This window comes from Tilletiaria anomala (genome assembly GCF_000711695.1).
Source record: "Tilletiaria anomala UBC 951 chromosome Unknown K437scaffold_9, whole genome shotgun sequence".
Classification (NCBI taxonomy): Eukaryota; Fungi; Basidiomycota; class Exobasidiomycetes; order Georgefischeriales; family Tilletiariaceae; genus Tilletiaria; species Tilletiaria anomala.
In genome coordinates this window covers 54199-80144 of record NW_013547013.1, presented here as the reverse complement: position 1 = coordinate 80144, position 25946 = coordinate 54199, and the positions used below count along the sequence as shown (strand labels likewise).

The following is a 25946-nucleotide window of genomic DNA, read 5'->3' as shown; positions in this document are numbered from 1 at the left end:
TACGTTGAATTATTGCACATCAATCACTGGGCCTCGACAATAGCCTGATGCTCGTCCATGACTCTGGCGCGACTTCGGGGGCTCACAGCATACTAATCCGCAGATGAGCAAAGTAATCTACGATGTCAGGGATAATGGCTAGCTTCATACAAATCTGAGCAGCATACATGTGCATATAGCCTAATCGAGCGTGAGCGACGAGTGGGGAAATACCAGTGGATGCGCGGATGATGGGACCAATGCCTCGGCAAGGCCTAGCGCTTGATCACGTGACCCTTTCGGTCCTTCACAACGACTTCACACGGCCCGCCTGGGCGACTGACGCCGACCCACCATTGCACTTGCATGCGACTCTTCGCCGCATCACCGTTGCTTAACCAAAAAATAGAGCATACCGATGGACCCCGCATTCCACCTTCGTCCCCACAAGGTTTTGCGTGCATCTTGGAGTGGATTCCATCCCGAGACGAAGCTGGAGATACGTAGCATACAAATCCTCTCGGCGTTGACGCTGAGACGGCGGACCAGGCGTAAACCGCAAGAGGCGAAGCGGACGCGACTCCCTCCGAATCCTCTCCCCCACCCCCGCATTCAACCACCAGTACACCACCGTGCACCAAATTGCGATCGCCGTTCGCAACCGCCCGACGGGAACGGCACACACGTTGGCTCCATCGTACAACCCGTCATCGAGTCACAGCACTCCTGACTCGCTCGCTTTCTTAAAGGCCTTTTCCATTGGGGCCGGTATACCCTTCGCTCGGATTCAGGGGCAGATTCCGGTAAAGGTCTTATCAGGTGTCGATCCTAGGTAGGACTGTCTTTTGAAAAGGGACGGCAGCGCATCAATTGTCAACATGGGCAACCCAAAGGGCCTCAACAAGTCCAATAGCCAAGCGGATATCAAGAGCTTGAATATTCTACATGAGGGATGGGTTCTCAAGAAGAAGCGCAAGAAGATGCAAGGTGAAGCAAGGGAAGGCTGCGGCCTCCAAACATTTGCAGCTGACACAGAGGTTGTTGATCGATTGGTTCAAATTATCCTTCAGGGTACGCAAAGCGGTACCTGATCCTTACGAAAGAAGGGATTCTCACGTACTCGATCTCGCCCGATAAGCCAACCCGCGACTCGATTGAGATTCCTCATGCCAGCGTCATCAGCAGTCAGCATCATGGTGAGATTTCTCTTCAATCGTGCGCCTAACCTCAGGGTGATGCGAAAGGCGATTGACCTTTGAAATACCCATTTCTCTTAATCAGGCACAATCCATGTGGACAGCGGATCATCCGTCTTTCGTGAGGCAAGAATACCATGGGATGCTTCATCAGCAGAGCATTGATCTCCAGTCTGCTCCCCTTGCTACAGACCTCAAGATGCTCAACCCGCAAGACTTTAGTGCATGGCGATCGCAGCTGAAAAGCTTCATCCCTGAGCGCTCATCTGGCCAGGCGAGGCGGATCTACGTCGTCACGGACGACAGCACAGACCTGATGAGCGTCGACCTCAACCCGCTCTTTACTGCTAGCGATTCCATGAACCGGCTCGTAGCGGAGATCAAGAAACAGTCCGCGCTACTTGCGCGCAAGCGTGCGGAAAAGGGAGTCACAGGAGAAGTCCTCAATATGTTCTCTTGGAAGAGTGAGCGCATGGCAGATGCGGCCGATTCGGAGCCATGCTTGACAATTTATGTTTTGACCTCTTACAGACGAGGAGGCCGAGCTAAATGCTACGCTGCAAACCCTCATCGACTCGCTCGCAGCAGAGCATGCCAACTTTCAACATGTGCTCGAGTCTCGTGTACCTCGCGTCTTTGGCGGCGAAGGCATGATGAGCTCCATTAAATCGAGGGTGCAGGGGGATGGCAGATATGCACAAAGCCGTCACAGCATCTCTAGCTTTGCGACCAATTTCGAAGATGATGCCATCTTCTACGACGCAGATGCGGCGGACAATACTGACATTGCCGATGAACCAGAGACATCGAGCCGAGACGTGTCGAGCGCCGCGAGCGATGCTTCTGCCAGCGAAGAGGGCGACGACGATGACAGTGGTGACGAGAATGCTACGGAGAAAGGAGTTGGGAATGGGAAATTCCGTACTCGACTTCCTGCCAAGGTATCCGGCGATGAGGTATCGCTCTTTTCGATGCTCAAGAAAAACGTCGGAAAGGACCTGTCCACCATCTCCTTCCCTGTCTCGTTCAACTGCCCGCTTTCGCTGCTGCAAGCCGCGGCGGAGGAATACGAATACGCTCCCAAGCTGCTCGAGAGAGCAGGGAAGACGGAAGACTGGATTCAGAGGCTGTGCTTAGTCGGCGCCTGGGCTGTGAGTAGCTATTCGAGCACCAAGCTGCGCGCAAGCCGCAAGCCGTTCAACCCACTCCTCGGCGAAACGTTCGAGCTTTATCGCAACGATGGCAAGCTCAAGTTCATTGCGGAAAAGGTCGTGCACCAGCCTCCGGTCGTGGCAACCTATGCCGAAGGCAATGGATGGAAGGCGTACGGCTGCAACTCGGTCAAGAACAAGTTCTGGGGCAAGTCCCTCGAGCTCATCCCCGACGGTTCGTTGAAGGTCGAGCTTGCCGATGGCGACATCTTCTCGTTCAAGAAGCCGTCGTCGTTTATGCGCAACTTGCTCGCCGGCAATAAGTACCTTGAGCATGTCGGCGAGCTCACCGTCACAAACGAGAGCACAGGTGCGCGGCTGGCCATCGATTTCAAAGAAGGCAACATGTGGGGTGGTTCCTCTTCGCGCAACCTGGTCGCCGGTTTCGTCTACAACAACAAGGGAGAGAAGGTGACCGAGGTCAAAGGTCGCTGGAGCGATAACTTTGCTATTCAGAAGGACAAGGAGAACTATCAGGTTCTGTGGGAGGCCAACGAGATGCCACCCAACTCGCAGGATCACTACGGCTTCACATACTTTGCCATGAGCCTCAACGAGATTACAAAGGACATGGAGCCTTTCCTCCCATGCACGGATTCGCGCTTGCGCCCGGACCAGCGCGCACTCGAGGAAGGCAAGGTGGACGAGGCCGAGGAGACCAAGTTGGCGGTCGAGGGTGCGCAGCGCGAGCGCCGCAAGAAGCGCGAGGCAGAGGGGAAAGTGTACAAGCCGCTCTGGTTCCACAAGCAGAACGACGATGTCGAATGGCAGTACGGAGCCCCAGGCGGCCACGAGTACTTCAAGAAGCGCGCAGAGGTCGTCGACGCTGGGCCCAAAAAGGCCAAAGATGTCTGGGGAGATTTGCCGGAAATTTTCACCATGCAAAAGTCTTAGTAGTGAGTTCCTTACCCCTTTAATTCAATGTCCACTTTTAGTCGTTGCTCCACTCTATCTGGTCCATTCCCCATTGATATACGGCTATCGCATGCCTTTTTGTACTCTAAAACGGAAAATCTCAGCGTACTGGATCATCGCTGCACAACATGGGCACATGGTGCGAGGTCCTGTACGTCTAGACATTCATGTCTTCAAATGCGAGCGTGAACAGAGCTGGAGGCACCCACGCCGACATTGCTCATATGGTCTGATGGAGGATGCGTTACAGTCGCTAGTCGGGTGATCAAAGAAATCCATGCACTCGTTCGATCGTCATTGTTTGCATCATTTTATCTGTCTCTTCTTGCTCAGAGCTTGAACTCGGACTTGGGATACTGTGCTTTTGCGCTGGCGGCATCGTCGGTAAAGTAGTAAATGTCGCCCGGTGGCGCTGGTCTAACGCGCGAAGCTGGCAGACCCTCTTCCGGATGGTCGAGGGTGCGCGCGAGGAGATCCTGCTTGCCCTCTCCAGCGAGGACGAACGCGGCGCGGTGGGCGTGGTTGAGAACAGGATAGGTGAAGGTAATTCTATTTGATGGTGGCTTGGGGCTGTCCTTGATGGGTGCCACCCAGCGATGCTGCTCGGCGAGCAGCTCATGCCCGGGGAAGAGAGAGCAGGTGTGGCCGTCGGGTCCCATGCCGAGGAGGATGAGATCGAAGACGGGCCTTCTCACAGCCTCCTTGCCTGCGAACGCTGCTACCAGGTCCTTCTCGTATGCATCTGCCAGCTCCTCTGCGTCGTCCAAGAGCTTTTCGTCGATCGTGTGGATCTGCGAGCGCTTCAGCTCGGGGACTTTGCTGAAAAATTCCCTATCACAGAGGTAGTAATTGGAGTCCTCGTGGTCAAGAGGAACCAGGCGCTCATCGCAGAAAAAGATCTCCCTGCAAGCACCCATGAGGTCAAAAGGCCGCTCAGCTACACAGAAACACAGAGAAGATGTGCCAGAGGATGGGAACGCACCACTTGTCCCATCGAAGCCGATTGTCATCACGGTTTACGAGGTATTTGGAGAGCATCTTGGGCAGACTCCCCCCTGAGGTAGCAAGTGTGAACTTGTTCCTGCGAGTGATGGCATCATCTTGCGCCTGCACGGGGATGGAAGGACACCCGACGGAGTAGGTTATTCAGCGCTAATGAACTCAGCTCCTCTAGTACCCTTGCCGTTGCTGCTACAGTTCAGCGCGCCGATCCTCAAGAACGCACCTTGATGACAAATTCTGCCAACCCTTTGCTCAGGTCATCCGGCGTCTTGAACGAGTAGAGGATGGGCTCTGCAGGTGTCGTTGATGGGTTGGTCGAAGAGAGAGGCGCCATATTGGCCACAGTGCGTAGGGTGGGCCCTGCGCAGACTCCAAAAGAAGTAGCGCCAAACAAGGCCAGCCAGCCAGCCAGCAAGAAAAAAAGCGAGCGAAAGTGATGTCGTGCTCGCCGGGGGTGCTTTGCACGCTACGACGACTCGGTCGCTGTTGGATCCTTCGCTTTTCGTTGGGCGAACAGTAGAACTCGTGCGAAGGAATGATGCCGACGGTGGTGGACTGCGGAATAGAGAGAATGGAAGAGAGTTATATAAGTGCAGTCAGCATCTCCACTCAACCCTCCAAGCCACAAGTGTCATTGAATGGATTTAATTGATAGGCGGAGTGTCTGTCTGAGCTGAGCGAAACGGGCGGCGGCTCTGCGCGGCAAACGGGCAAGGGCGAGAGAACAAGGGCGGGTGGCGCAGCCACACAGAAGAGTTGGAGGATACTGGCTGGCTGTGTTTTCGCTGCAGACTAGAGAAGAGGGTTAAGCGCGGCAGCACAGCACTCAATTGTGCGATCGGTGATGACGCAAACTCCAGTCAACTTCGCTTCATCGTAGATGAATAGAATATCGCCCACCGCCAGCGGGAGTGGAAACCCGGGGATTTCGGTATTCTCAGGAATTTCGATCGTCCACGGCCTGCGCACAGACCACCCACCGGTTCCACTCTGTGGTCCTTTTCTGATATATTCGGTGCAGCGTCAAAGTAACAATGACCACGCAGGCTCAGGCCTCCTGCTTAGATCGATCTCCTTGACGGGTCTAGCCGTTGATGAGCTCCAAGGCAAAAGGCTTCAGGGCCATGGCAGCAGCTCAGCTACGAACGGACTCGTGAGCCCTGAATTTTCGCAACCATGCGCGCCCCCTCGATCGACCCGGCACCCGTCTCCGGCACCTTCGGGTCTCGCTTCACGGTGCTTACGGGAGAGTCATCGACTTCAGAACCAGAGGGCTCGTCGTGCAATGCCGCCCGTACCACCCTATCGGAGCATGTGTAGACCAAGGTTTTGCTGTGTCTGCACAGAGAGTCGATATGTGGATTTCTGTATCGCAAGATGATCTCTGGATTCTTGCAGAGCGCCGCACCTCGAAAGCACGTGACCGAGTCGCCGGCCTTCCCCGCACCGTACCCATGCACGCTGAAGTCATGCGAGAGACTGATCAGGCAGGGACGAACTGCCCTCTCTTGCTCTCCTCTCCCCGTGCGTTTACAGGCTTCGTACCCGATCTCATCGGATTCGGACGCTCAGAAAAACCCATCAATGACGGATCCGATGCCCCCACCAGTCACCGTACATTGTTGGTCCATTGCATCCATGCGCACATTGTCGACATCCGAGTTTGTACACGGAAGGCGCACCCTACACGCTTGTCGTGCAGGACTAGGGCGGCATTTTCGGGTTAATCGCCCCATCCCTTTTCCCTGACCTCGTCACCTACTTGGTCATGAATCCTAGGCGAGGCCTTGGTGGTATTTCCCTCCGATGGATGGGCGGCCTTTCGCGATTGTCCAGCGTTCCCCGAATCTCAACATCGGGCCGTTCTGTAAGCGAGGTGCACCGTTGACGGACGCAAAGGTGCGCGCACATGATGTGCCCCCCTTTGAGGGCCTCGTGAGTAAGGTTTGCATGAGAAGATTCCCAGTGATTTTGGACACTGTTGTCACAGTTGCAGCATCATTGTCTCACACCCGGGCCCTTTCCTTGCGCGGTGCCGAAAGGAGCTCATGCCGGTACATCCGGCCATGCAGGATGTCGCAGAGTCCTTGCGGCAATAGCCTACTTTCAATATCTCGCAGTTCGCCACAAGTTTGTGGACAACAGCCTTGGCAAGTCGACACACTCGTCTTCCCTGCGCGTGTTTGTCTTTGTCCGCGCTGCGGACCCGGCGTTGGGCGTCCAAGTTTTGGAGAAGCTCTCAGCGTCTGCCTTTGGCCATCGCGGATCCTTTTGGGACATAATCTAAGCGGGGGCCACTTTTCAGTAATGGGCGGTGCATTTGCCTGACCCTGCTGAGCATGCGTGGGTCCCCCAGAAAGAGGATTGTACAGGAGCGATATGGGCGGCGCACAATCACACCTTGGCGTTTGGCGGAAGCTCAGCAGAGGAAAAGGTACACTCTGTAACATGGAAGGCGCCACGAGGTGCGAGGATGTCGTCTAGCCTAGAGCCCGCTGACTTTTTCCACGTTTCGACAGTCAGGATAGAAGGGTGTGCAATGAGCCGCTTTTGTGCCGTTTTCTGATGACCAGTACGCACTCGGTTGCCACACTGCTCGTGACTCTTTGGCCTTTGTGAGCCGTAGCAATACTGGCGCTCTCGATGCTATGTACTCAGTCTCATGCTTCGATTTCGTTTCTGCTTTCCAAAAGTTATCTGTTATGTCTGGCTGTGCTGGCATTGAATTTGATGGCAGAATCCAGCCGAAAGTTGAGCGTGTCTGGTCTTTGGGGGGGGCTGTGCCACCCTTTCTCTTGATCCAAATTGCGCCGACAGGGCGTTCGCATTTGTGCGATTTGTGCCATGTACCTGGAGAGCAAGCGTAGCAGAGGTGATTGCTGAGCGCTCTAATTTCACGTCTCGTTCTCACTCGACGCTCCAATTTCTCCAGACTCCATGCACATCTACCACAGCCCGGGGGATCTTGGGGACGTGGGCTTGAATGTACTCGCACGCATCGTTGAAATCTTGTGCCTTGTGAATGCCACATCGCTTCCAGGTAGTGGAGGGTTTAAGCACACAAGCACAGCGCATCACAATCGTCGCCACCATTCGTAGCAGCGGCCCACCAGCCGAATAAATCATTACGAGCATGTCGCATGACAACGAAACAGCAGGAGAGTCTGGCAGCGGACAAGTCAAGGAAAGCCTGCCGGAGGAGATACAACTGACTGCCGTGCAGATGGGCAAGCAGCTGGGACAGCCGTCCTCACCGAAGCATAGCATTGCTCAAGGAAACGACATCAGTCTCAACATCAATGTCGGGCCAAGCGCCTCGCTTCCCACGCACCATTATGCTCACATCATCGCCAAACACATGGAGACAGGTGGAAACCACGTCGACCTCCAACGAATGGGGTCTGTCGGCACATCGGCCGGCCTCGGGCCTGTCACACCCTCACATGAGGAGACCGATCCTCTGCTGCTTCGATCCCGCGTGGTCAATGAGCAAGAGATCCGAATGCGAGTCTCGGGCAAAGGTCGGAAGCTCGAGAAAGCCGTGTCAAGGTTCTATGAAACACAAAACTCTCACATCAACAACCTACTGAAGTCCATGGCCCAGCACGCGAGCGACGGTGCTGATGAGCGCAACAGGAACGCACTCAAGGTGCTTGCACTCGACAACGCTTGCCTACCTATCTCCACATTGCTTCAGTCACTAATTCCCATGCGTGCATCCATCCTCATGTCATTTCATTCACAGGTACGCATCGCAGTGTACACTTCCATCGCCGCCAACTTTGTCCTCGCAGGCCTTCAGCTGTATGCCGCAATATCCTCGCTGTCGCTCTCGCTATTTGCAACGGCAGCAGATAGTGTCTTTGATCCAGTGCGTTTGCTATACATTGCCTTTCAGTGTCAAGCGCCTGATTCACTGCGACGGAGCTGACCTGCATCTCATTTGGGGGGTGGGGGTGGAAGTTCGCGAACCTGGTTCTCAATTGGTTGCATCGCAAGGCTTCCAATGTTGACGAACGCAAGTGGCCCATTGGAGGGTCTCGTTTCGAATCGGTGCGTGTCACTAATGCTCTTAGACGATGCTGTAAACCGTGCCCGGTTGATCCCAAATTCTCCTTGCTGCTTCTGACAGATTGGCAACATTGTCTATGCGTTCCTCATGGGCTCCGTCTCGCTCATTCTGATCGTCGAGTCATTGCGAGACATCGCTACGCACAAGAGCGGCGGCCTCAATGATTTCTTCTTACCTTCGCTGATCGCGGTTGGCGTCGCTTTCTGTGTCAAATTGTCTCTCGCCATATACTGCTTCGGTCTTCGCAAATTCTCGTCTCAAGTGCAAGTCCTCTACGAGGACCACAGGAACGACCTCTTCATCAACGGCTTTGGTATTTTTACATCTGCCGCCGGCGCAAAGATTGCTTGGTGGTTGGATCCTATGGGAGCTGTGATGTGCGCATCCCAATTGGAGTCATATTCCAGGCAACCCAGTCTGACTTTCTTCCTCCCCTCGAGTATACAGCATCTCCTTCGCCATCATCTTCTCCTGGAGCAGGACGGCCTACCTGCAGTTCCGCGAGCTCGCGGGACAAGCAGCCCCCACAGAGTTTATGCAGCTTGTCACATATAATGCGATGCTGCATCATGCTAATATCGAGAAAATCGATAGCTGCAAAGCCTACCACTCTGGCCCAAAGGTAAGTTGGACGCATCCGGCGCTACGGCTCCACTTTGAAGGACGCCGATACTCACGCTGCGCTCCGCCGTCTCTCCTGTTCTAGTACATCGTGGAGGTGGACATCGTCATGAAGCCTGAAACTCCACTCTGGTTATCCCATGATGTATCCCAGGATCTTCAGGACCGGCTTGAAATGCTGCCAATGGTCGAAAGAGCTTTCATCCATGTCGATCATGAGAGCGATCACAAGCCTGAGGTGAGTTAGCGATTCGGTCCGGCCGTCAGCCTTAGTCTGCCGACCCACTGTTACATTTTCTGCAGCACTCCCGAAAGGACCGATAGAGTCGACAGGCCGATCTCGAGTAATAATTTCAATCTGACCAATCGCTGGCCGGTAGGATACAATGAACTATGATACACTTTGCTCTCCGACGTGTGCTTAGCTTACTCCTGGTCGCTCTGAAAGAATATTTTGAACCTGGCCTCATGCTGCAACAGCGGCTGCTCAATAATGACGGCATACACGTGCAAGAACAGTTTTGGAAAGCGCTGTGTGAAGTAATTCAAAAAGCCTTCCGGCAAAGGCCCCAAAATCTGTTGCAGACGGGGCTGCATATCTTGAAAGTGATGACTCTGCGGAACACTTGTGCATCAGCAAGAGAATGGTGGAAGATATACCATCAAAGGGCTGCACCTTGTTCCTCATCGCCCTCAATAGATCTTGCAACTTCTTAGGGTCGTAGCTCCTGAATTTGCCGAGGTCTTGGACAAAAGCCTGATCGAGTCGGCGCTGCCAATTTTTCCCAATGACATCCAGTGCTCCACTCTCTAGTGAGACGAGCGCTGGCGCTGGCGGATCACGCTCCATTGTGTCAAAGCGGTCGCTGGCATTCGTGAGAAATGACAGACGCTTGCTAGAATCCCAGAAATAAGGATGCGAGATGATGTCTTGGGCGGAGGCTCTTTGCGTCGGGTCCGAGTTGATGAGGTTGAAGATGAGATGTTTTGCCTCATTGCCTTCTTCGCCAAGAGTATCAAGACGGGTCAAGTCGACTCGACCTCGCAACACGTTCAGCTCGCGTTCGAATCGCGATCCGAAGGGGTGATCACCATTGGACAAAAGATAGCTAGCCGGGAAGGAGAATGGTTAACCAGCGACAAGTTCCAAACTGGATATCTGCATCCTCTCACTAGTATATGCATCCGAGAGCGAAAATATCCACCGCTCTAGTTAGTTTCGTCTTCTCCTCATTTGAGGGTTTTTCTACCGGCAATTCAGATGATGCCTCCGTGCTCTCGCTCCCCGCATCCATTGATACTTCGCCACGCAAGATCTCTGGCGCTCTCCAACCGACAGTCCCGCCGGGATTGTTTACGGTCTGAGAAAAGCTAGACTGCGCGAATCCATCAAGTTTCTTGGATAAGCCGAAATCTGAAAGCAGCATCTTCAGCTTGCCCTTCGTAGTCAGGGTGACGAGAATGTTCTGGGGCTTGAGATCACGATGCACAACTGTACCGATCGCATAAATTAGCGCTATCCCTTACAAGACGACTCGCGAGCACTCACTGGACAAGTTATGCAGATGAAGAAGGCCGTGGGTGATCTGTGAAAGTGCGCGCTTTGGTTCGAGCTGGTTTCCGAGGTCACGGTAGTCCAAAGGCTTCTCGATGACATCTGCCAGTGTCGCAGAGCACAATTCGAGCGCAATATATAGGAAGCTCTCTGTCATCTCCTTGTAGAAATATCGCACGACATTAGGACTGAGGACGGACAATAGATGAAAGGGGTGAAATGATCAGTATGTAGTCCTCCCTGCAAGCCGTCTAGGTAGCACGCACTGATCATCAGCAGACTCCAGCAGTGAAACCTCTTTGGATGCCACCGAAACAAAGTCCTTCAGAAGCCGTTTGACTGCCACCGCTCGCCCTTGAAAAGTACCCTTGAAGACCACAGTGCCAGAAGAGCCGTATCCTTCGAAGGTGGCAATGTCAGCTGCTACGCCAATGCCACCAATTTGAAACTGTACTTACCAAGCACTTCGTCTGAGAGAGTCAGTGTCGAATTTGACACTTCGGCGGGCTTCGTTGCCATGATTGCAGCCGCATCTGGTTGTGGAGGAGCTATCTGGGTAGCGGTCTTGACTGCGATTGTGTTGTCCGGGCTGCCGTTGGGGAGCGGTCTTGAGCGTGGGTCGTGCACTGCTGCTGGGTTTATGCGCCCCGATGTCTCATGCGGTTTCCGATCTGGCGGCGGCTCAATGTGTTCCTGGTGAACTTCTTCGAGACAAGTCTCTTTCACTTTGGCCAGCTTCGCAGCTACGGCTTGACCGGCGCGTTTTCCTCGCCGCCGCCGCTTCGCAACGCTGCTTTTCCCTGACTCAACCATCTCATGTTGATCTTGCACATTTGCCTGCGGCTGCTCACCAGCGTCCTGATTGTTGTCCTGCACTGCTTTCCCCTCAGCAATGACACGTTGACTTACTTTCCGGATTTCCGGCGAAGCTCCACTTGCTTCCAAAGGAAGTCGGGTGCCATCGGCACTGGGCGGGTGTATAGGGACGTAAATGACGGACTCTACGAAGGCCTTTGCTTCGATCGCTTTTTGGCGTTCCTGAAGCCGGAGACCCGTCCAGATGGCCCACGATACTAATGTGACGGAGATGATAAGGACGGCCTGGAGAAGCAAGGTTGAGAGCGTTGAATTAGGGCTGCGCCTGACGTCATCCGAACGAGCATCCGGAGCGCTTGATCCGGCTCGATCACTTGACGGAGGTGCATAAATAATGGGTGTAAAAGCCGTCCTTGACGATGCATGATCAACCTCTCTGCCCCCAATGCCAAGCAACGGTGCAGAGCCCAGCAGAGCCTCCCTCATGGCCCATTCGGCCACATCATCGTTCTGGACTCGATATGCACCCGTCCAGCAGGAGATGCCGCCGCAGCCTCTACGGCTCGGAGCATCATGCCAAGTCAAATCGTGCTGGTGACCATTCGCGCCTGACTTGGCCGACCCATCAAGAATGTGAGACAAGGGGGCCGGCGGCGACAAGACGACCAAAGGATATCTATCGGAACTCATTGCAAAGAGCGAGTCTCCAGAAAAGCCGAGAAAGATGTCTTTTGCATCTCCTTCGAGATGTGATCTCGCTGGGTGTTCGATAATAATGCTTGAGACATCGACGGTTGGATGCGGAATCAGCACAGGCCGAGACCTCGACGCACTGTGAGGCGTGGCGTTGCCGTCTTGGCCAGTGCTTGGTTCGACTTTGACGAAATCAAAGATAGATGCACTGTAAAAAAAGTCAGTGATTTTTGAAGGTTTTTTTGCCCACAAAAAGAGACAATTGCTTGCATGAGTCCAAGAATGAAACTCAGGAATCATCTTTTCGGAGACTCACACCGAACTCTCAAAGTTTGATGTCCATAGAGCACCTTCCGATTTAGTCTCGTGGGATCGACTTGACGACATGTCTAGACAGAGTAGGGAACTTTCTTCGGGCAGGCTCAGTAACCTACGAGAGTCCGGATAGTTCATACTGGACCATGCTGAAAGAATGTCGCGATCGGCCAAATTCGGCGTGTAGAGACTTAAGTGGAGCGTCTGTGTGTATGAGGGATCGTGCTTGGCATGGATGGACAGTGAGTAATCTTTGGAAGTGAACTTGGTCATTTCATGCTTGTTTGCTTTCAGTGTTCGACGGTGCCTTGACTCACCAGTCCGGCCGATCAACGCCCACTCGCCTTCAGAGGATGGATCTCCAGGGTTTACCCGTAATTGATGGTCTGACAGGCGATGATTCTGCTCATGATTTTGTCGCTCAGGGGAGGCTGGAAAAATTGCATCCCCTCCGTAGATGGCGCCTATCTCGCCTGTCCTTGCGTTGACTTCAACCAATCTTGATTCCTTCTTTCCGATGAAGACTCTCGAATCATCGCCGGGAAAGGAGAAGGGCGATAAAGTAATGAGTTGGGGTACGTTGAGTGGCAGTTTTCTGAGCTTCAGACCGCGTCTGGGCCCTTCCACATGGGGCGCGGCGTCGGCATCGTGAGTATCCCTGCCAGTGGCGACGAGAATGTAGATGTCACCATTGCCGGTGGGTTCTAGGACGTATAGTCCAGAATCCTCGGAAGCGCCCTTTGCAGGATCGAAAATTCGGGCCTCGCCCATCATTTCAGCAAAGGAGAGCTTCCGAGGGCCGTAGCTTGACCTGATCGACGGTCCGAAATCGCTTTGAATTTGCGACGCCTGTGATGTGATCGACCAGACTTTATTGCCAGTGTCGCGTTCAACGCCATGGAGAGAGCCATCAGTGCATGTCACCATGGCAATGTCCAGGAGCTTCAAGTCTCCGGCGTTGGAAATGGTAAGCGAAGGTATCAAGCCATGAGAAGGATCAGCGTCGCGCGATGCAGCGAGACCGGGCCGAGGGAGCGCCTGTGGTTCGTCATTGGAACCATCAACGCCGTGTTGCCCGTATGTTTGACTGACAGCGAAGGTCAGCAAACATATTACGCATAGCGTCGGGAAGAGTCCGAGCCGAAACGACCCCCTTCCAGGAGTGCTTTGTGCTCGAGCAGGCATTGCTTGGGATATTTCGAAGGCATGCCTGCAGCTGCGCTGAGCAGGGTCCCTTCAGAGGATGCCCTCACACATGCCCGTCCCGCCCGCAAAATCCGGGAAGCAAATTGTGCAACCCAGGAGATCCAGGAGGGATTCAGTATCTCGCTGCAGAAGGGCTTGCTACAAGGAGAATATCTTGTTGGCATGAGCTTTCTGTGGTGCAGAAGACGAAAGCCGTGCAGAACACCAGTGGGGGTGGTCGCAAGTTGATACGCTCATGAGAAGAAGTCACGAAGCCCAAGTGGCATTTAGGGCTTGAATGTCGGAAGTCGGAATTCACCATCGGGATTTAGTTCTAGGGACTAGGGAGTATTCCATTCGCATAGGGTCCACTCCATAGACCACCCTCAGTAGCCTGTAGTTGCGTTGGCTCAAAAATAACCGCTCATCGATCGCATCGGTCACCACCAACGGTACCAAATCCTCTTTTCCATTTCAAAGTCAACTCGCCTGTAATCTCGTACATCGCAGGACTTCATTGTCAACAGGACTGGGAATCCTCACACTCTGTGCATTGCAGAGCCCGTGTAGGTGGTGCTTGGTAACTCTGCTTGCTCTCAAAGTGCCGCAGCGCGCCCTCCACAAACGTCATGGACGTTCCCTTCGCTGCAGATGTCCTTGATGTGGATCTACTTCAGAGTGCTGTGCCGGAATCCGACCGTCAAATCGCGGTAGCGGCTCTTGTTTCCGGCAAGGTCTGCCTGATTGACTATTCGGATCTGCATCGCTCGGGCAGCAGCGGGACAAAGGTTGGCGAGCGCAACCACGTGGAAGATTCCGGACGGCCTGGGCACGATGCTGCGGCGGCGGGGAAGAGAAAACGGTCTGTGAACAGGTCGGACGAGCGTAATACTTCTCGACTGTACTCAAAAGCTTGGACTGTCAAGTCTGGCAGCAAGAGCTGTCGTGCTGCACGATTCAGCGTAGGTAAGCTCTGGGCTTCAGAGAGCAATGAGCTCTACCAAACATCTGATTTATTGTCTTCGGCTCGTGGCCAGATGGAACCTCAGTGTTTGCCATCGCCAAAGATATGAGCATCTCTCGAATCGATGTCCAGACCGGGTCCGTGCTACAGGAATGGAAAAAGGCACATGAGTGAGTGGAAGTCACCACATGGAAGAGTACCCAAACTCATGCAGGTGTTGCGCCTCCAGCGCCGCGCCTTCTTGCATCCTCCCTATCTCGTCCACAATGTTCGCTACAGGAGACGATGATGGCGTGGTAAAAATGTGGGACGCACGCGTGCCAACATCTTCTTTGCACAGCGGCATCGGCAATGCGGGCAGCCGGTCAAGTGTCCATAGCTGGTCACATCACTCGGACTGGGTGACAGACATGATGTGGAGATCTCACCTGAGAGCCCCCATGAAGCTGCGCAAAGATTCCAAACACAAGGCTCCTCCCCAGGACGAGGAAATACCTTCGGAGTCCAGAAGCCGCTTAATATGTGTCGGTGGCGACGGAATTCTCTCGGTCATCGATCCGCGAGCCGGAAAGAAAGGTGTGGAGTGCAGCGCAGATCAAGAGGACGAACTTCTATCCGTTCGAGCAATAAAAGGGTAGGTAGATCGCGGCGATATGTCCAGGTTCGTTCGGCTCACAGTCTCTTCTCCAGCGGTGACAAGATTGTCGTTGGCACGTCACTAGGCCCGCTGAGCATATGGGCCCCAAGCAAAGGCTTACTGGACCACGTCGATCGTCTGGCAGGTCATCCTGCCAGTGTCGATTCTCTTGATGTGCTCGATGAAGACACTGTCCTCACCGGTTCCAGCGATGGGTTGGTTCGCGTCGTACAAATTTAGTGGGTGTTACAGAACGTCCACGTGCAAAAAACAAGGCTCCAACACTGACAATACTCACATTCGTCGTAGTCCACACAAGCTGCTGGGTGTCGCCGCGGACCACGAGGGGTTTCCTGTTGAGCGTGCTTTACACGCTGGAGATTGGCTCGCAAGCATCGGGCACGAAAACTTTATACGCTTCACGAGCCTCAAGGACCTTCTAGATGGCAGCGAGGATGAAGGGACCGATGAGGATGCTGAAGTGCAGGGCTCAGGAGATGCAGCATCATCTTCAGGAGCCTCGGATGACTCAGATGCGGAGGTATCGAAATCGGCAAAGAAAGAAGCACGCGTCACAGCAACACTGAAACAGGCATCGATGCCAGAGGCATCAAGTAATTTTTTTGACGATCTATAAAGGTGTTTTGTGGACACAGCAGCCACTTCTAATGCATATCTATCAATCGAATGTGATCTTCCTGGAAGGGCCAGTGGAGTCAGCCAACGGCAAAATTTATATGAGACGCACCCCCTCCCCTCTACGCACTTTGCTTTCCCTGCCACGAATTCCTTGACGTGATCTCCATATGCGGCGTGAGACTTCTTCTTAATAGCTGTTATTGCAAAGGAGAATAAACTTTTAATGAGGACAGCCAGCGCGCTCCCATTGCAATTTTGGCGTGTCTCACTCTTTGGGAAACGATCCATTTCCTCTGGAACCGGTTGATCTGCGTCTTTCAAGATGCGAATCAATTCGCCTGCGTGGGCTTTGTCCTCGTCAGTGAAAAACGTGATCGATCGGCCGTCCTTCCCTCCTCTACCAGTACGGCCGATACGATGCACGTAGTCTTCCGCAGCTGTGGCGATGATATCAGCAGCAAGTATTGGTCAGATTCAGCGCTTTGCTTCGACCTGCCACCTTGCATGCATGTACGTACTCAATGGAAATGTGTAATTTATAACAAGCTCGACATTGGGGATGTCGAGCCCACGAGCAGCCACGTCTGCAGAAAAGCGCTTGACATCAGAGATATAATATCAAACACATGCAGCTTACTCACCTGTCGCAACAAGCAGAGGCGTCGCGGCAGATTTGAAGGTATTCAGACTTGAAATCCGATCATGCTGGCTGAGGTCCCCATGAATACCTGCAACCGAGTGGCCTTGTCTCCGTAGAGTGTTCTCCACCCTTTGGGCTTCCTAACGCGCATGATTGAACACACAAGTGGTCAGCCTTCCGCGGCGGCTCACTTGACGTAAGAGTGCTCTTACTTTCTTGTACAACGCAAAGATGAGTATTCTGTCATTCTTCGCGTTGGGTTTCGCTTTGTAGTAATTCCGCAATACGTCTTGTAGCTTCCACTCTTTCTCGCGACCCTCAAGCACGTACACAGTTTGCGTTATGCGCCTGTTCGCAGCCAGCTCATCGCTTCCCACAGTAACCTTGGCCGGATTGTGCATGAAGCTCTCTGCAAGCTTTCGAACTGCAGGTGGCCAAGTTGCAGAGAACATGCAAGTCAGACGCTTCTCAGCGTGAGACTTGGTCATCCCGATGAGCGCCCGAATGTCTGGCTCAAAGCCCTTGTCGAGCATTCGATCAGCTTCGTCCAGTACAAGGTAGGAGACACCACTGAGGTCTAGATGCCCATCACGAGCAAGATCTAGCAAACGACCCGGCGTTCCAACGATAGCCGAAGGCCGAAGCCTTTTCAGAGCCTTGATTTGCTCATCCTTCGAAACGCCGCCATAGACGCAGAAAGTGTCGACTTTGCATCCTTTCCCCAAGATGGACATCTGTTCTTGGGTCTGAATAGCAAGTTCTCGCGTTGGTGCGATGACAAGCGTGGAGACACCGTCCTTCTTATCCTTTTTGTTGTCGTTGCCGATGATTGCTTCGATCGCAGGAACTCCGAAAGCAAAAGTCTTACCAGAGCTTTGAATTTACTGTCAATGCCAACCAGGGCTTTCACGTTGAACCATGTCCCCATTCTCACCCTGTCTCTGCGATGCCCACAACGTCTCTTCCTTGTAGCAGCAGAGGCCAGCATGCAGCTTGAATCGGCGTAGGCTCTGTGAAGTTCTGCGATTGAATGACAGACATGATACTGCCATGGACGAGGGTTTGAAGAATTGCAAAGGAAGTGACAGCGGATGCCTGAATTGCGCTACCATCGTCCGCATTTTCGAGTGTGATCGATTTGTCTGCGAGATACTTCGCAGCCGTAAGCTCGCCGTCTTTGGCAGAAGACTTCAAAGATCGACTATCGAGGTTACTTGGTGTCTCGGGCAGCACTGTCTTCTCCACTTCACGCTTGGCTTTCTTGGCCGCTTTTCGAGCCTTCTTGGCCGCCCTTGACGCTTCTTTCGACTCTGCGCCGTCGTCATTGTCATGAACTCCTGGGGCCGGTGAGATCGAAGAATCGAGCTTCCGCTTCTTCTCTAAGTTCGCCTGCTCTGATATAACGTCTTGCGACGGCGTTGAGCTGACTTCGGAAGGAAGAATTGGCGCTGTCCCGTTCTGTTGCTCTTGTAGCAGCTTTTTTTGCGCTTTTCGCTGAAGCTTTCGCTGCTCCTTGTCGGACATGGCGCTGTTCTTTTACCTCTCAGCAGAAATGAAATGCAACAAAGTTCTTACGACACCCCACGTCTATTTCAGTGGGCTGCTGAACTACTGAGACGCGTGCGAAGGACGTGAGCTGCCGCGGGAATAGAGACGTATTATCGGTCATCCTAATGCCTTTGGACTATTGGAAGGGAGCTGTGTCAGATACCAAAAAATGATGATTATGCGAAAATTCTTCGGAATTCGGATCTGCGTTTGTCCTTTGTTCATTCATTCTTTTCGGGGTTCTTTTTTTAAAGCCGAGAAGGAAGTGAACGCCTGTGGACCACGGTTATGTTGGTAGGCGGGATTTACATAGAGATTGGCAAAGCCCCTTACCCTGCAACTCCGTTGGGATTGGATGTTCTCACGTGACACATGCCTCCAACTTTGGCAAGAAAGGTAACATGAGCATCAGCGTGGCACCAGCGGGCTCGAGAGGAGTTGCAACACAGCAACTGACGTGCAATGACTGAAAAGCCAGACGAGTTAATCGGCCTTGACCCGGAGACTACCATGGCGTTCAAGGGAAGATCGATCTCGCAGCTCAGAAGAACGGAAAGCCCATCAACGCGAATGCAACCTTTGGCGTATTGCAGGCGATCTTTACCAGCACAATGGGAAACAAGAAAGAAGATAGGAAAAGGAGGGACAAAGAGCCTGATGAGGGAACCAGAAATGGTGACCGTGAACATTTAACATCGGGTTCTCTCAAATGCTGGAGGTGCTTTGAAGAAGCCCGCCTACGTAGCGAGTGTCCCATGCCACCGATCACCAAGCTCCCCGAGATCTCAACGATCTTGAAGGACTACGCAGAACGGAACAGGAACCGCTCTGATCGAGCAGGAGCTGTAGAAGCGGGGAGTGGTAGCGGCAATGTTGGCCCGACTTCACAGAAGTTCGAGAGGCATCTGTGGCACACCGCGTTTCATAAAATTTTCGAATCATATAAGGTATGGACGTTTGGTCACGGAATGCAATGCGAAGTCTGAGATTGTTGGGTCTGCAGCTGAATATAGTCCGAACAGGCACAGTTGGCTGTTAGACACAGGGGCTTCCGTTTCTCTGGTCAACTCGTCGCACTGGTTTCTACCAAAGTGCGAAATGGCGGCCAATCACTCGGTGTTGTTGCCTGGTGGACCGCTGCGTACCACTACGGTTGGTGATGTTGCACTGAATATGGACATGAACGGACGGGAACAGAAGCTCGAGCTGAGGGAGGTCAGGCTCGCGCCGACCTGCCTAGTTAATATGTTGTTCATTGAGCACGCCAAGAGATTGTACCGCGGAAACAAGACAGTTTCGCTTGTCCGAGATGTTGCGGAGTTTTCATACGGTTTGAAGGGAGGTCTCAAACTCCTCACCTGTCATTGGCGGCAAGATGCACACTGATTGAACTTCCAGGGGAAGAGGGGATAGAGCATAAAGTATCGAGCATACCGAGCCTCCGATCCGCGTTGTCTGTGATCAGCAGGGACGACCCGTTCCTGCATGTTGATCAACCTGCCCTGTATCCAGAGCTGCATAAAGACATGTGCTATGGTGCAGCCATGGTGGCGATCACTAACACATGGCAACTCTGGCGCCTTTTTCCGTGTCTTCCTGGGATGCAGAACGAGACTGATGTTCGCACACAAGCCCAGACTTAAGGGTTGCGTCGACCTTCACGAGCACGGACTGGGAACAAGGAAGTGATCTCGTTGAAGTCAGTGTTGCAGCGGAAAAAGGAGGGCGAGGGGAGGGTCAGTCGATACAAGGCTCGTTTAGTGGCTCGCGGGTTCACGCAATTACAGGCTATTGATATGCATGTCACTCATGCGCCTGTTGTGGTGTAGGAGAGCTTCACAACGTTGGTGGCCTTCGCGGCAGCAAACGGCTTCGTCATGGTTTCCTGTGACATGCCCAACGCATACGTCTACTGACCACTGCGTCACACGGTATACGCGGATATTCCCAAGCACGCCCATGTTCAAGGTTTGCGTGATGGCCGGAAAGACAAGTGCTACGACTGAAGATGGCGCTGTATGGGATTTGCCAGAGCGGATATGAGTGGAACGAGGTGGCGGTCGAAGCCCTGAAGGAATTCGGGTTTCAGTTGTTCTACCTCGGTCTAGCGCTCTTATATATACCACTCACAGTTGAGGCCCATACTCGGTCTTGGGTCCATGGCCTCAACCTTCATAGGCCCATCAGCAAGAGTCGAGCATCTTCACGCCTTTCTCAAGGACAAGTTCTCGGTAATGCAGGAGCAGCGGCTGCTTCGTCGTGCTTCGCTTCATTGGCTCGCGTGTCCGCGCTCCCGCTGCTCCTGCATCACGTGGTCGCCATTAGCCATTGCTTTTATGGTGCCGTTATTGGGCAGCGGAAACGGCATGGAGATTATAAGACCAGGTTTAAACAACGATATCCTGCTCTCCCTGCAATGCAGGGAATCACAGCCGCAATGCCAAATATGTCGGCCAATGCAGGTCATGCAAATGTGGACAGTGAGCGGTGGCACTTACGCCTCGGCCATGGGGGATGACTTGCATACACGGTCTGCAAGGCAAAGGGCCTACCCGTCACCGAAGGTGACCAAACATGTGAAGCATGCGCGCTCGGAACAGAGGCCTACACCCCCATACGGGACCACAAGTGAAGAAAGCAGAGCACGAAATGTGCTTGAAAGGGTGAACACAACCATCGCTGGAATTATGCATATGGAGAGTGTAGATGGCGAGCTCTATTTCCCGACATTCACAGGTGAAAGCTCGGGCAAGCTCTAGGTTCACACTGGCAGATCGCAAGAATGCTGCCGAAGTCATCGGCATCTTGATCCGTTAAGTAGAGAATGATAAAGGTAAAGAGATCAAGACCCTTCCGCTCGGACAACGGCCGCGAGTACCTCAACATGCGGTTGCAGCAATTCCTCCGACGATATGTATCCAGCACGAAAGGTCAGCCCCATACACACTTCAATCTGGCTCTCCTCCACATGGTCCGAGCATGAATCAGCGAGTTGAAGGTGGGAAAGGTACACTGGGGTGACATAATCGCAGTAGCAGCCTACATGTACAACCACCGCGTACGCATCGTGAATTGCGATGGTCGCACGATAACCTAGATTTTAGAAGAAGCATACTGCAATCGCAACACATTGATCGATTACCTTCACGCAGTAGGCTTGGCAGCCTAAGTTGTGCGCGATGGAGCCCTACAAAGCACCAAATTGGACGAACACACAGTCAAGGACATCCTCGTTAGGTGTGGCAGCGCCACAACGTACCGTGTCTTGATTCCCAGCCTCAAGCAGCGCATGTAGCGTGGACACGTCAGGGTCATCGAGACGTCTGACAGGCCTGCATGTAGTGACGAGGAGCACGAAACTATCGGCTGTGAAAGAAACCACTACGAATGATGGTTCCGAAGTGACCGCGTGGAGTTCGGGTCAGGCAAATTTGGCGAAGAGTGGAACAGCGACGGGCGCTGCGGACACTAGCACAGCAAGTCGAAGAGGGGCGATCCTTGCAAGAGTACCAAGAACCCACTTGAGAATGCCGACTTGTACCAGCAAGACGCCTGTGTCTTCTGGCACGTAGCATCAACCTACTTATCAGCCACCATTTTTTTTGATCCAGCAGCGCCTCATACTTACACTGAAGCTCTTTGAAGCGATGGCGTCAGCAAGTGGGAAACTGCAAACAAGAGCGAGTTCGATAGCCGCAAGAACAACGAGACATGGATTGAGGCAAAACTGCAATCAGGCAGGCGAACTGTAGCGTGAAATTAGTAGTTAAGGACAAACATGATAGTAATAGTACCGTGCAGCAGTATAAAGAGAGTGTAGTCGCCAGGGGCTTCTAGCAGAGTGTGGGGCAAGGTTATCATAAGTTGTAGGCGCCTGCCTCCTGACTAACCACCTCCGTACAATACACACTTTAGCCGCCATGAACAATCAGTATTTCTATCATCTAGACGTTGAGCCGCCTACTATACGGGAAGTGCGAGGAGGAATTCTACCTCGAATATCCCCCAGGAGTGCAGTACTTGACCAGTACGCACGTGCGATTGCGCAAGAGCATTTACGGATTACGGCAAGCATTTCGGAACTGGCATATTAAGTTCGACGAGACCCTTCGACAGATCGGCAGTGGCGAAGGCGACCAGTGCTTATATACGGGTACGATCGATGGCAACTCCATGATCTTGATGGTTTATGTCAACCGGCTTGTTATTGCAACCGAGCATCAGGAGACGACCTTTCGACTTCGAGACCTGCTGCTGAAGGCCTTCCGCATCAAGGACCTTGTCTGCTTCAGCACTGTCTCGACCGATGGACCCGATGCAACATGCACACGAGCAGCATCTTCGTCGACCAGGTAGGCTCTGCAGTTTCGATACGTAGAGGGTTCGACGTGGCAGAGTGCAAGGGTGCCGCAACCCCTGCCTCAAATATGCAGGCGGATGTGGACCTTGACAAGATGATCAAGACCACGCATTTCAACCCTGCAGTCATCGGGTCTTTGCCCTACCTCGCACTCTGACAGGCCAGTGCGGAGGCGACGGTAGCAGTTTGACAGGCTGACAGGAGGATCATGCGGTACATCTAAAGTCCCTACAACTTTGGGATTAAGAACGATCGCGCCAGCGGAAGGAATCTAGTCAACTTCTGCAATTCAGACCAAGCCGCAATGGCAGCAAGTCTATGACGGGTTTCATGTCCTTCATCCCATCCGGCGTCATTAGCTGATTGTCTCGATAGCAGATTAAGGCCCTGCATTCTTCACAGGAGGCAGAGCAGATGGCAACATGTGAGGCGAGCCGCGAGGTCGTTTGGCTGCAGAAGGCTCTTCGGGAGAGCTGCGTACTCTAACGAGCATGGTTATCGAAAGCATACAGCAAGCACTGTGACGTCGAAATTAAGTATGCACAGAAAACACATAGTACCGACATCGTCAAGTTCAAGAGGGTCGATAGCAATGCCAATATCGCCGACCACATATCAAGCTATTACAGGGCAAGCAGTTGGAAACGAATCGCGCGGCAACCAGCATCCTCGACTGCATGAAACGAATCCCGTTGCCGAGGAGTGATACAGAGGTGGCGGCAGCACGAACGAGCGAGCCAACGGAGCGAAACACATCAAAGCAGCACAGCCGGTGTAACAACATCGAGTGCCATGGAAGGCTCGAGAACAAGGAACAACTTACAGCAGTTGCACGTAAAAAGCCAGCATCTTACGGATACATACAGGGCCATAAATAACGCCCAGAGCTCGTGTAGCATAGATTATAACAAGAGCCCAGAGCATCCTAACCTAGTCGCAATGAGCCATTCCTTCATGAAGCACAACGAGAATGTCAGAGTATGTTGTCTTGGTCGTATGGGCCACTCTCTTCCATACAATTGGCCCATTTAGAGAAATTGACGCATTGAATTAATGCATTTAGAAAACAAGGAGTAAGAAATGCCGTCATACTAGATACGTCTTCGCATAACTGTTAATTATGTCCCTTTTGACCGCGGCCGCCGCAGCTGTTTCTCCCCTCGTCTTCTTCACTATCGAGGCAGCGCCTGGCACGGCTGGTTCATTTATCAGACCACATGTGCCTCGCCCTTGGGACCTCTTTTCTTTTGCCAAGTGACAGCATGCGAGCATCGATGTCGGCTTTAAAATCATCCATCAGGACGGCTTGTATTGCCTCTGAATATTGCTCAACCCAAGCGTATGATATGGCCAAATCTTCAAATTAATCGGCATACACGTTCGATTGAGCCTTGGCATGATTTAGCGTTGCCAATGTGTGGTGGCAAGGCCTCCCTGACGCTATCCACCAAGTACGAGCGTAAGTACCCTCTCCCAAATCCACTAACGCCAATAGCCCAGACCCTGGGGCGCTCCAATTTGGGTCACCTTATACACATATTCGTCCCTGGGCGTAACGTGGTGAAGGGATATTGCCTTCTCCAGGTCCTTGCGAAATGTGTGATGGGTTCACGCGTCGCGTCGTAGTTGCCTATTGCAACTTTTTTTTTGCTTCCGTACAATCAATGCCAGGTCCACTATGACCAGCACTCATTGTGAATGGACACTCGGCATCGTAGGAGCCGAAGCGAAATATATTTTCCGTTACTCTCCTGTCTTAGAAACCTTATGATGCGTAGTGCACGGACTTACCCACTCCATCACGATGTGATATGTGTTAAGTTAGGACAACCAAATCAGCATACGGTGATAAGGCAGAAGCAGTAGAGTGCATGTAGTTAAGAGGGAAGAGCATAAAGGCGTAACCAAGCATAGCAAAGTATAGCGTGAGTTGGTAGGGGTGGTATGGCAGGGTATCGGCCGTATTTGGCGCCATGACAAGCCGTAGTAGCTGAACGCCCGACGGCCGAGCTATGAGCACAGAAAATGGAAGTTGGAGGTGCTGTGGGCACGCATTACGCATGCGACCTTCGCAATCATGGAAGCCATTGGAGCTTTGTGGGGTTGTGTTCAAGGTAGGGTCTAGACCTTCGTGGTTGTGCTAAGGCTTGCCAAGTGATTCGAGCTCACACGTCTTCCCAGTCAAGCCGCCGGCCTGCTCCATGAGATCTTTCGGCTGAGGGTGATGGCACATGGCAGGTGCGAATGGTGCAGAATACCCAGGTTTATGCGAAGGCGTGGAGCCCTTCCCGCGTGCGCAACAGCATGAGTAGCAACATTCCTGTCACTCATCAGCGTCTGTGCTACTCTTCGCAGAGGTTGATTCCTTCGTCCAGACGCTACACGTAGCTGCTGATCGAGCATATCGAGTTGTGGAGATAATCAAACTGTAAACCATTGAGTACCGGGCAAACATTTTGCACACATGCGCACACAGCTCGCTTAATTCTGTTGTAAGTCCACAATGCACTCTGCAACAAGGCCCGTGCCACGTTTCTCGGTGCTTGGAGAGCGAGAAACCGCACAGGCGTGGGCGAGCGCACCGCGCGGGTGAGCTTGAAGACGCCATGTGTTCTGCGAAGCAAAGGGGGTTTGCTAACACGAGGCCTTAGCCTGCTCCGGTCGTGCTTGACAAGATACTATATGGCAATGAAATATTCAAAGGCGCGAAGACGAGTGAAGTCCTTTGCCCCATCAATAACCACTTAGTAACCGGATCAATCCATGCGAGCATCTTATCACGCCTCTTAATGGGCGGCGCCGGAATCTGCTGCCGTGCTTCGTTTATTGATATGGCTGCGAGAGCTGCAGCTTGTATGCCCCTAGACAGAAATCTTAGTTGAATACAATCAGCAAAAATTGTACGGCCCTGCCTGAAGTGCGCCCCCTACTCCCTGCTCCCATGCCCTTTCGTTTAAGGCCGTAATCTATGCGAAAGTGCAAAAAATGCAGTGATGAAATGCGCCCTCGCTTGTGTGACGAGGCTCTAAAGGGGGTCCGTCCTGTTCCGTCAGCAATCAGTTGTGTCGCAATAGATGGCAGAAAGTGGAGCAAGGGACAAGCACGCACATTGCACGTCCCAATTTTACACCTCCTTTTTAGATACTGTCAAGTGAGCTCATTGGCTTCATTCGGGAGATAAAAAGTTTAGCCTGTAAAGTGCTGCGGAATCTGCGCGGTGATGCTCGTTTTTACGACAGGGATAGAGGCCCCGTCGAAAGATATGTCGAACTGGTGGGACGGTGCGTCCTCTCTTATCGAGAGGTCGAGCACGAAATCAGCTTTGTACGCACGTGAAGGTTGTCTTTGGTGTGACACGTCCGTCGCGTCGGAAAAGCAAGCCTCATAGAATGATATCAGGTTCGAAGACGAGGCAATTGCGCCAGGCGACGCTGGAACGTTGCTCATCAGCTTCTTGAGTCTGACGGATGGGCCCTTCTGATTCGCACGCGGCTGCTTGCGATGAAGAGTCGTGTGGATATTTTCACCGCACATGTGACCATATGACTAGCCTGGATGAAAAGGTGCCTTGAACAGCGCATCTAGTCGGTCAGCTCCC

General features: G+C 52.9%; 10 protein-coding genes across 10 annotated transcripts; 6 read left to right on the top strand and 4 right to left on the bottom strand.

The window, feature by feature from the left end:
• Positions 1 to 403: 403 nt before the first annotated feature.
• On the top strand, positions 404 to 3456 carry K437DRAFT_254097 (uncharacterized protein). Its single transcript, XM_013389900.1, has 5 exons — positions 404 to 966; positions 1050 to 1175; positions 1261 to 1296; positions 1367 to 1639; positions 1707 to 3456. The coding sequence occupies exons 1-5, from the start codon at positions 858 to 860 to the stop codon at positions 3278 to 3280; spliced, it is 2118 nt and encodes a 705-aa protein (XP_013245354.1). The 5' UTR covers positions 404 to 857; the 3' UTR covers positions 3281 to 3456.
• Positions 3457 to 3473: 17 nt separating this feature from the next.
• Positions 3474 to 4859, bottom strand: K437DRAFT_254096 (6-phosphogluconolactonase). Its single transcript, XM_013389899.1, has 3 exons — positions 4527 to 4859; positions 4284 to 4408; positions 3474 to 4204 (listed from the first exon to the last, which is right to left on the bottom strand). The coding sequence occupies exons 1-3, from the start codon at positions 4635 to 4637 to the stop codon at positions 3631 to 3633; spliced, it is 810 nt and encodes a 269-aa protein (XP_013245353.1). The 5' UTR covers positions 4638 to 4859; the 3' UTR covers positions 3474 to 3630.
• Positions 4860 to 5897: 1038 nt separating this feature from the next.
• K437DRAFT_185926 (uncharacterized protein) lies at positions 5898 to 6732 on the top strand. Its single transcript, XM_013389898.1, has one exon. The coding sequence runs from the start codon at positions 6110 to 6112 to the stop codon at positions 6629 to 6631; it is 522 nt and encodes a 173-aa protein (XP_013245352.1). The 5' UTR covers positions 5898 to 6109; the 3' UTR covers positions 6632 to 6732.
• On the top strand, positions 6504 to 7299 carry K437DRAFT_186068 (uncharacterized protein). The gene is made up of 4 exons (XM_013389897.1): positions 6504 to 6737; positions 6823 to 6918; positions 6997 to 7175; positions 7236 to 7299. Exons 1-3 carry the CDS (start codon positions 6643 to 6645, stop codon positions 7100 to 7102), a joined length of 297 nt encoding a protein of 98 aa, XP_013245351.1. The 5' UTR covers positions 6504 to 6642; the 3' UTR covers positions 7103 to 7175; positions 7236 to 7299.
• On the top strand, positions 7037 to 9487 carry K437DRAFT_254095 (uncharacterized protein). The gene is made up of 7 exons (XM_013389896.1): positions 7037 to 7952; positions 8049 to 8174; positions 8267 to 8356; positions 8436 to 8752; positions 8823 to 8997; positions 9082 to 9234; positions 9300 to 9487. The coding sequence occupies exons 1-7, from the start codon at positions 7437 to 7439 to the stop codon at positions 9318 to 9320; spliced, it is 1398 nt and encodes a 465-aa protein (XP_013245350.1). The 5' UTR covers positions 7037 to 7436; the 3' UTR covers positions 9321 to 9487.
• On the bottom strand, positions 9357 to 13787 carry K437DRAFT_254094 (uncharacterized protein). The gene is made up of 8 exons (XM_013389895.1): positions 12693 to 13787; positions 12377 to 12626; positions 11010 to 12268; positions 10818 to 10950; positions 10546 to 10739; positions 10170 to 10488; positions 9673 to 10105; positions 9357 to 9611 (listed from the first exon to the last, which is right to left on the bottom strand). Exons 1-8 carry the CDS (start codon positions 13558 to 13560, stop codon positions 9423 to 9425), a joined length of 3645 nt encoding a protein of 1214 aa, XP_013245349.1. The 5' UTR covers positions 13561 to 13787; the 3' UTR covers positions 9357 to 9422.
• Positions 13788 to 14032: 245 nt separating this feature from the next.
• On the top strand, positions 14033 to 15846 carry K437DRAFT_272378 (WD40 repeat-like protein). The gene is made up of 5 exons (XM_013389894.1): positions 14033 to 14526; positions 14598 to 14694; positions 14754 to 15158; positions 15215 to 15400; positions 15471 to 15846. Exons 1-5 carry the CDS (start codon positions 14190 to 14192, stop codon positions 15796 to 15798), a joined length of 1353 nt encoding a protein of 450 aa, XP_013245348.1. The 5' UTR covers positions 14033 to 14189; the 3' UTR covers positions 15799 to 15846.
• K437DRAFT_254092 (DEAD-domain-containing protein) lies at positions 15737 to 18110 on the bottom strand. The gene is made up of 7 exons (XM_013389893.1): positions 17375 to 18110; positions 16653 to 17313; positions 16442 to 16580; positions 16319 to 16384; positions 16070 to 16237; positions 15928 to 15994; positions 15737 to 15859 (listed from the first exon to the last, which is right to left on the bottom strand). Exons 1-7 carry the CDS (start codon positions 17962 to 17964, stop codon positions 15841 to 15843), a joined length of 1710 nt encoding a protein of 569 aa, XP_013245347.1. The 5' UTR covers positions 17965 to 18110; the 3' UTR covers positions 15737 to 15840.
• A 4087-nt stretch (positions 18111 to 22197) lies between these two features.
• On the top strand, positions 22198 to 22524 carry K437DRAFT_254090 (uncharacterized protein). The gene has a single exon (XM_013389892.1). It carries the CDS (start codon positions 22311 to 22313, stop codon positions 22503 to 22505), a length of 195 nt encoding a protein of 64 aa, XP_013245346.1. The 5' UTR covers positions 22198 to 22310; the 3' UTR covers positions 22506 to 22524.
• A 1585-nt stretch (positions 22525 to 24109) lies between these two features.
• On the bottom strand, positions 24110 to 24467 carry K437DRAFT_185794 (uncharacterized protein). The gene has a single exon (XM_013389891.1). It carries the CDS (start codon positions 24408 to 24410, stop codon positions 24165 to 24167), a length of 246 nt encoding a protein of 81 aa, XP_013245345.1. The 5' UTR covers positions 24411 to 24467; the 3' UTR covers positions 24110 to 24164.
• Between the last annotated feature and the right edge of the window lie 1479 nt (positions 24468 to 25946).

Coding starts and splice junctions, on each gene's coding strand:
- K437DRAFT_254090 (XM_013389892.1), top strand. CDS start 22,311: ATGCACACGAGCAGCATCTTCGTCGACCAGGTAGGCTCTGCAGTTTCG.
- K437DRAFT_254095 (XM_013389896.1), top strand. CDS start 7,437: ATGTCGCATGACAACGAAACAGCAGGAGAGTCTGGCAGCGGACAAGTC. Junction 8,175..8,266: donor CAGATAGTGTCTTTGATCCA/GTGCGTTTGCTA, acceptor TGGGGGTGGAAG/TTCGCGAACCTGGTTCTCAA. Junction 9,235..9,299: donor AGAGCGATCACAAGCCTGAG/GTGAGTTAGCGA, acceptor CATTTTCTGCAG/CACTCCCGAAAGGACCGATA.
- K437DRAFT_254096 (XM_013389899.1), bottom strand. CDS start 4,637: ATGGCGCCTCTCTCTTCGACCAACCCATCAACGACACCTGCAGAGCCC. Junction 4,409..4,526: donor TGGCAGAATTTGTCATCAAG/GTGCGTTCTTGA, acceptor ATCCCCGTGCAG/GCGCAAGATGATGCCATCAC. Junction 4,205..4,283: donor CGGCTTCGATGGGACAAGTG/GTGCGTTCCCAT, acceptor GGGTGCTTGCAG/GGAGATCTTTTTCTGCGATG.
- K437DRAFT_254097 (XM_013389900.1), top strand. CDS start 858: ATGGGCAACCCAAAGGGCCTCAACAAGTCCAATAGCCAAGCGGATATC. Junction 1,176..1,260: donor CATCAGCAGTCAGCATCATG/GTGAGATTTCTC, acceptor TCTCTTAATCAG/GCACAATCCATGTGGACAGC. Junction 1,640..1,706: donor CAATATGTTCTCTTGGAAGA/GTGAGCGCATGG, acceptor GACCTCTTACAG/ACGAGGAGGCCGAGCTAAAT.
- K437DRAFT_254092 (XM_013389893.1), bottom strand. CDS start 17,964: ATGTCCGACAAGGAGCAGCGAAAGCTTCAGCGAAAAGCGCAAAAAAAG. Junction 16,581..16,652: donor TCTTTGCGTTGTACAAGAAA/GTAAGAGCACTC, acceptor CATGCGCGTTAG/GAAGCCCAAAGGGTGGAGAA. Junction 16,238..16,318: donor AAATTACACATTTCCATTGA/GTACGTACATGC, acceptor TCATCGCCACAG/CTGCGGAAGACTACGTGCAT.
- K437DRAFT_272378 (XM_013389894.1), top strand. CDS start 14,190: ATGGACGTTCCCTTCGCTGCAGATGTCCTTGATGTGGATCTACTTCAG. Junction 14,527..14,597: donor TGCTGCACGATTCAGCGTAG/GTAAGCTCTGGG, acceptor GCTCGTGGCCAG/ATGGAACCTCAGTGTTTGCC. Junction 14,695..14,753: donor GAATGGAAAAAGGCACATGA/GTGAGTGGAAGT, acceptor TTGCGCCTCCAG/CGCCGCGCCTTCTTGCATCC.
- K437DRAFT_254094 (XM_013389895.1), bottom strand. CDS start 13,560: ATGCCTGCTCGAGCACAAAGCACTCCTGGAAGGGGGTCGTTTCGGCTC. Junction 10,740..10,817: donor CTGGAGTCTGCTGATGATCA/GTGCGTGCTACC, acceptor GTCCGTCCTCAG/TCCTAATGTCGTGCGATATT. Junction 9,612..9,672: donor TGAGGGCGATGAGGAACAAG/GTGCAGCCCTTT, acceptor AGTGTTCCGCAG/AGTCATCACTTTCAAGATAT.
- K437DRAFT_186068 (XM_013389897.1), top strand. CDS start 6,643: ATGCGTGGGTCCCCCAGAAAGAGGATTGTACAGGAGCGATATGGGCGG. Junction 6,738..6,822: donor GAAGCTCAGCAGAGGAAAAG/GTACACTCTGTA, acceptor ACGTTTCGACAG/TCAGGATAGAAGGGTGTGCA. Junction 6,919..6,996: donor CTCGTGACTCTTTGGCCTTT/GTGAGCCGTAGC, acceptor GCTTTCCAAAAG/TTATCTGTTATGTCTGGCTG.
- K437DRAFT_185794 (XM_013389891.1), bottom strand. CDS start 24,410: ATGCGTAATGCGTGCCCACAGCACCTCCAACTTCCATTTTCTGTGCTC.
- K437DRAFT_185926 (XM_013389898.1), top strand. CDS start 6,110: ATGGATGGGCGGCCTTTCGCGATTGTCCAGCGTTCCCCGAATCTCAAC.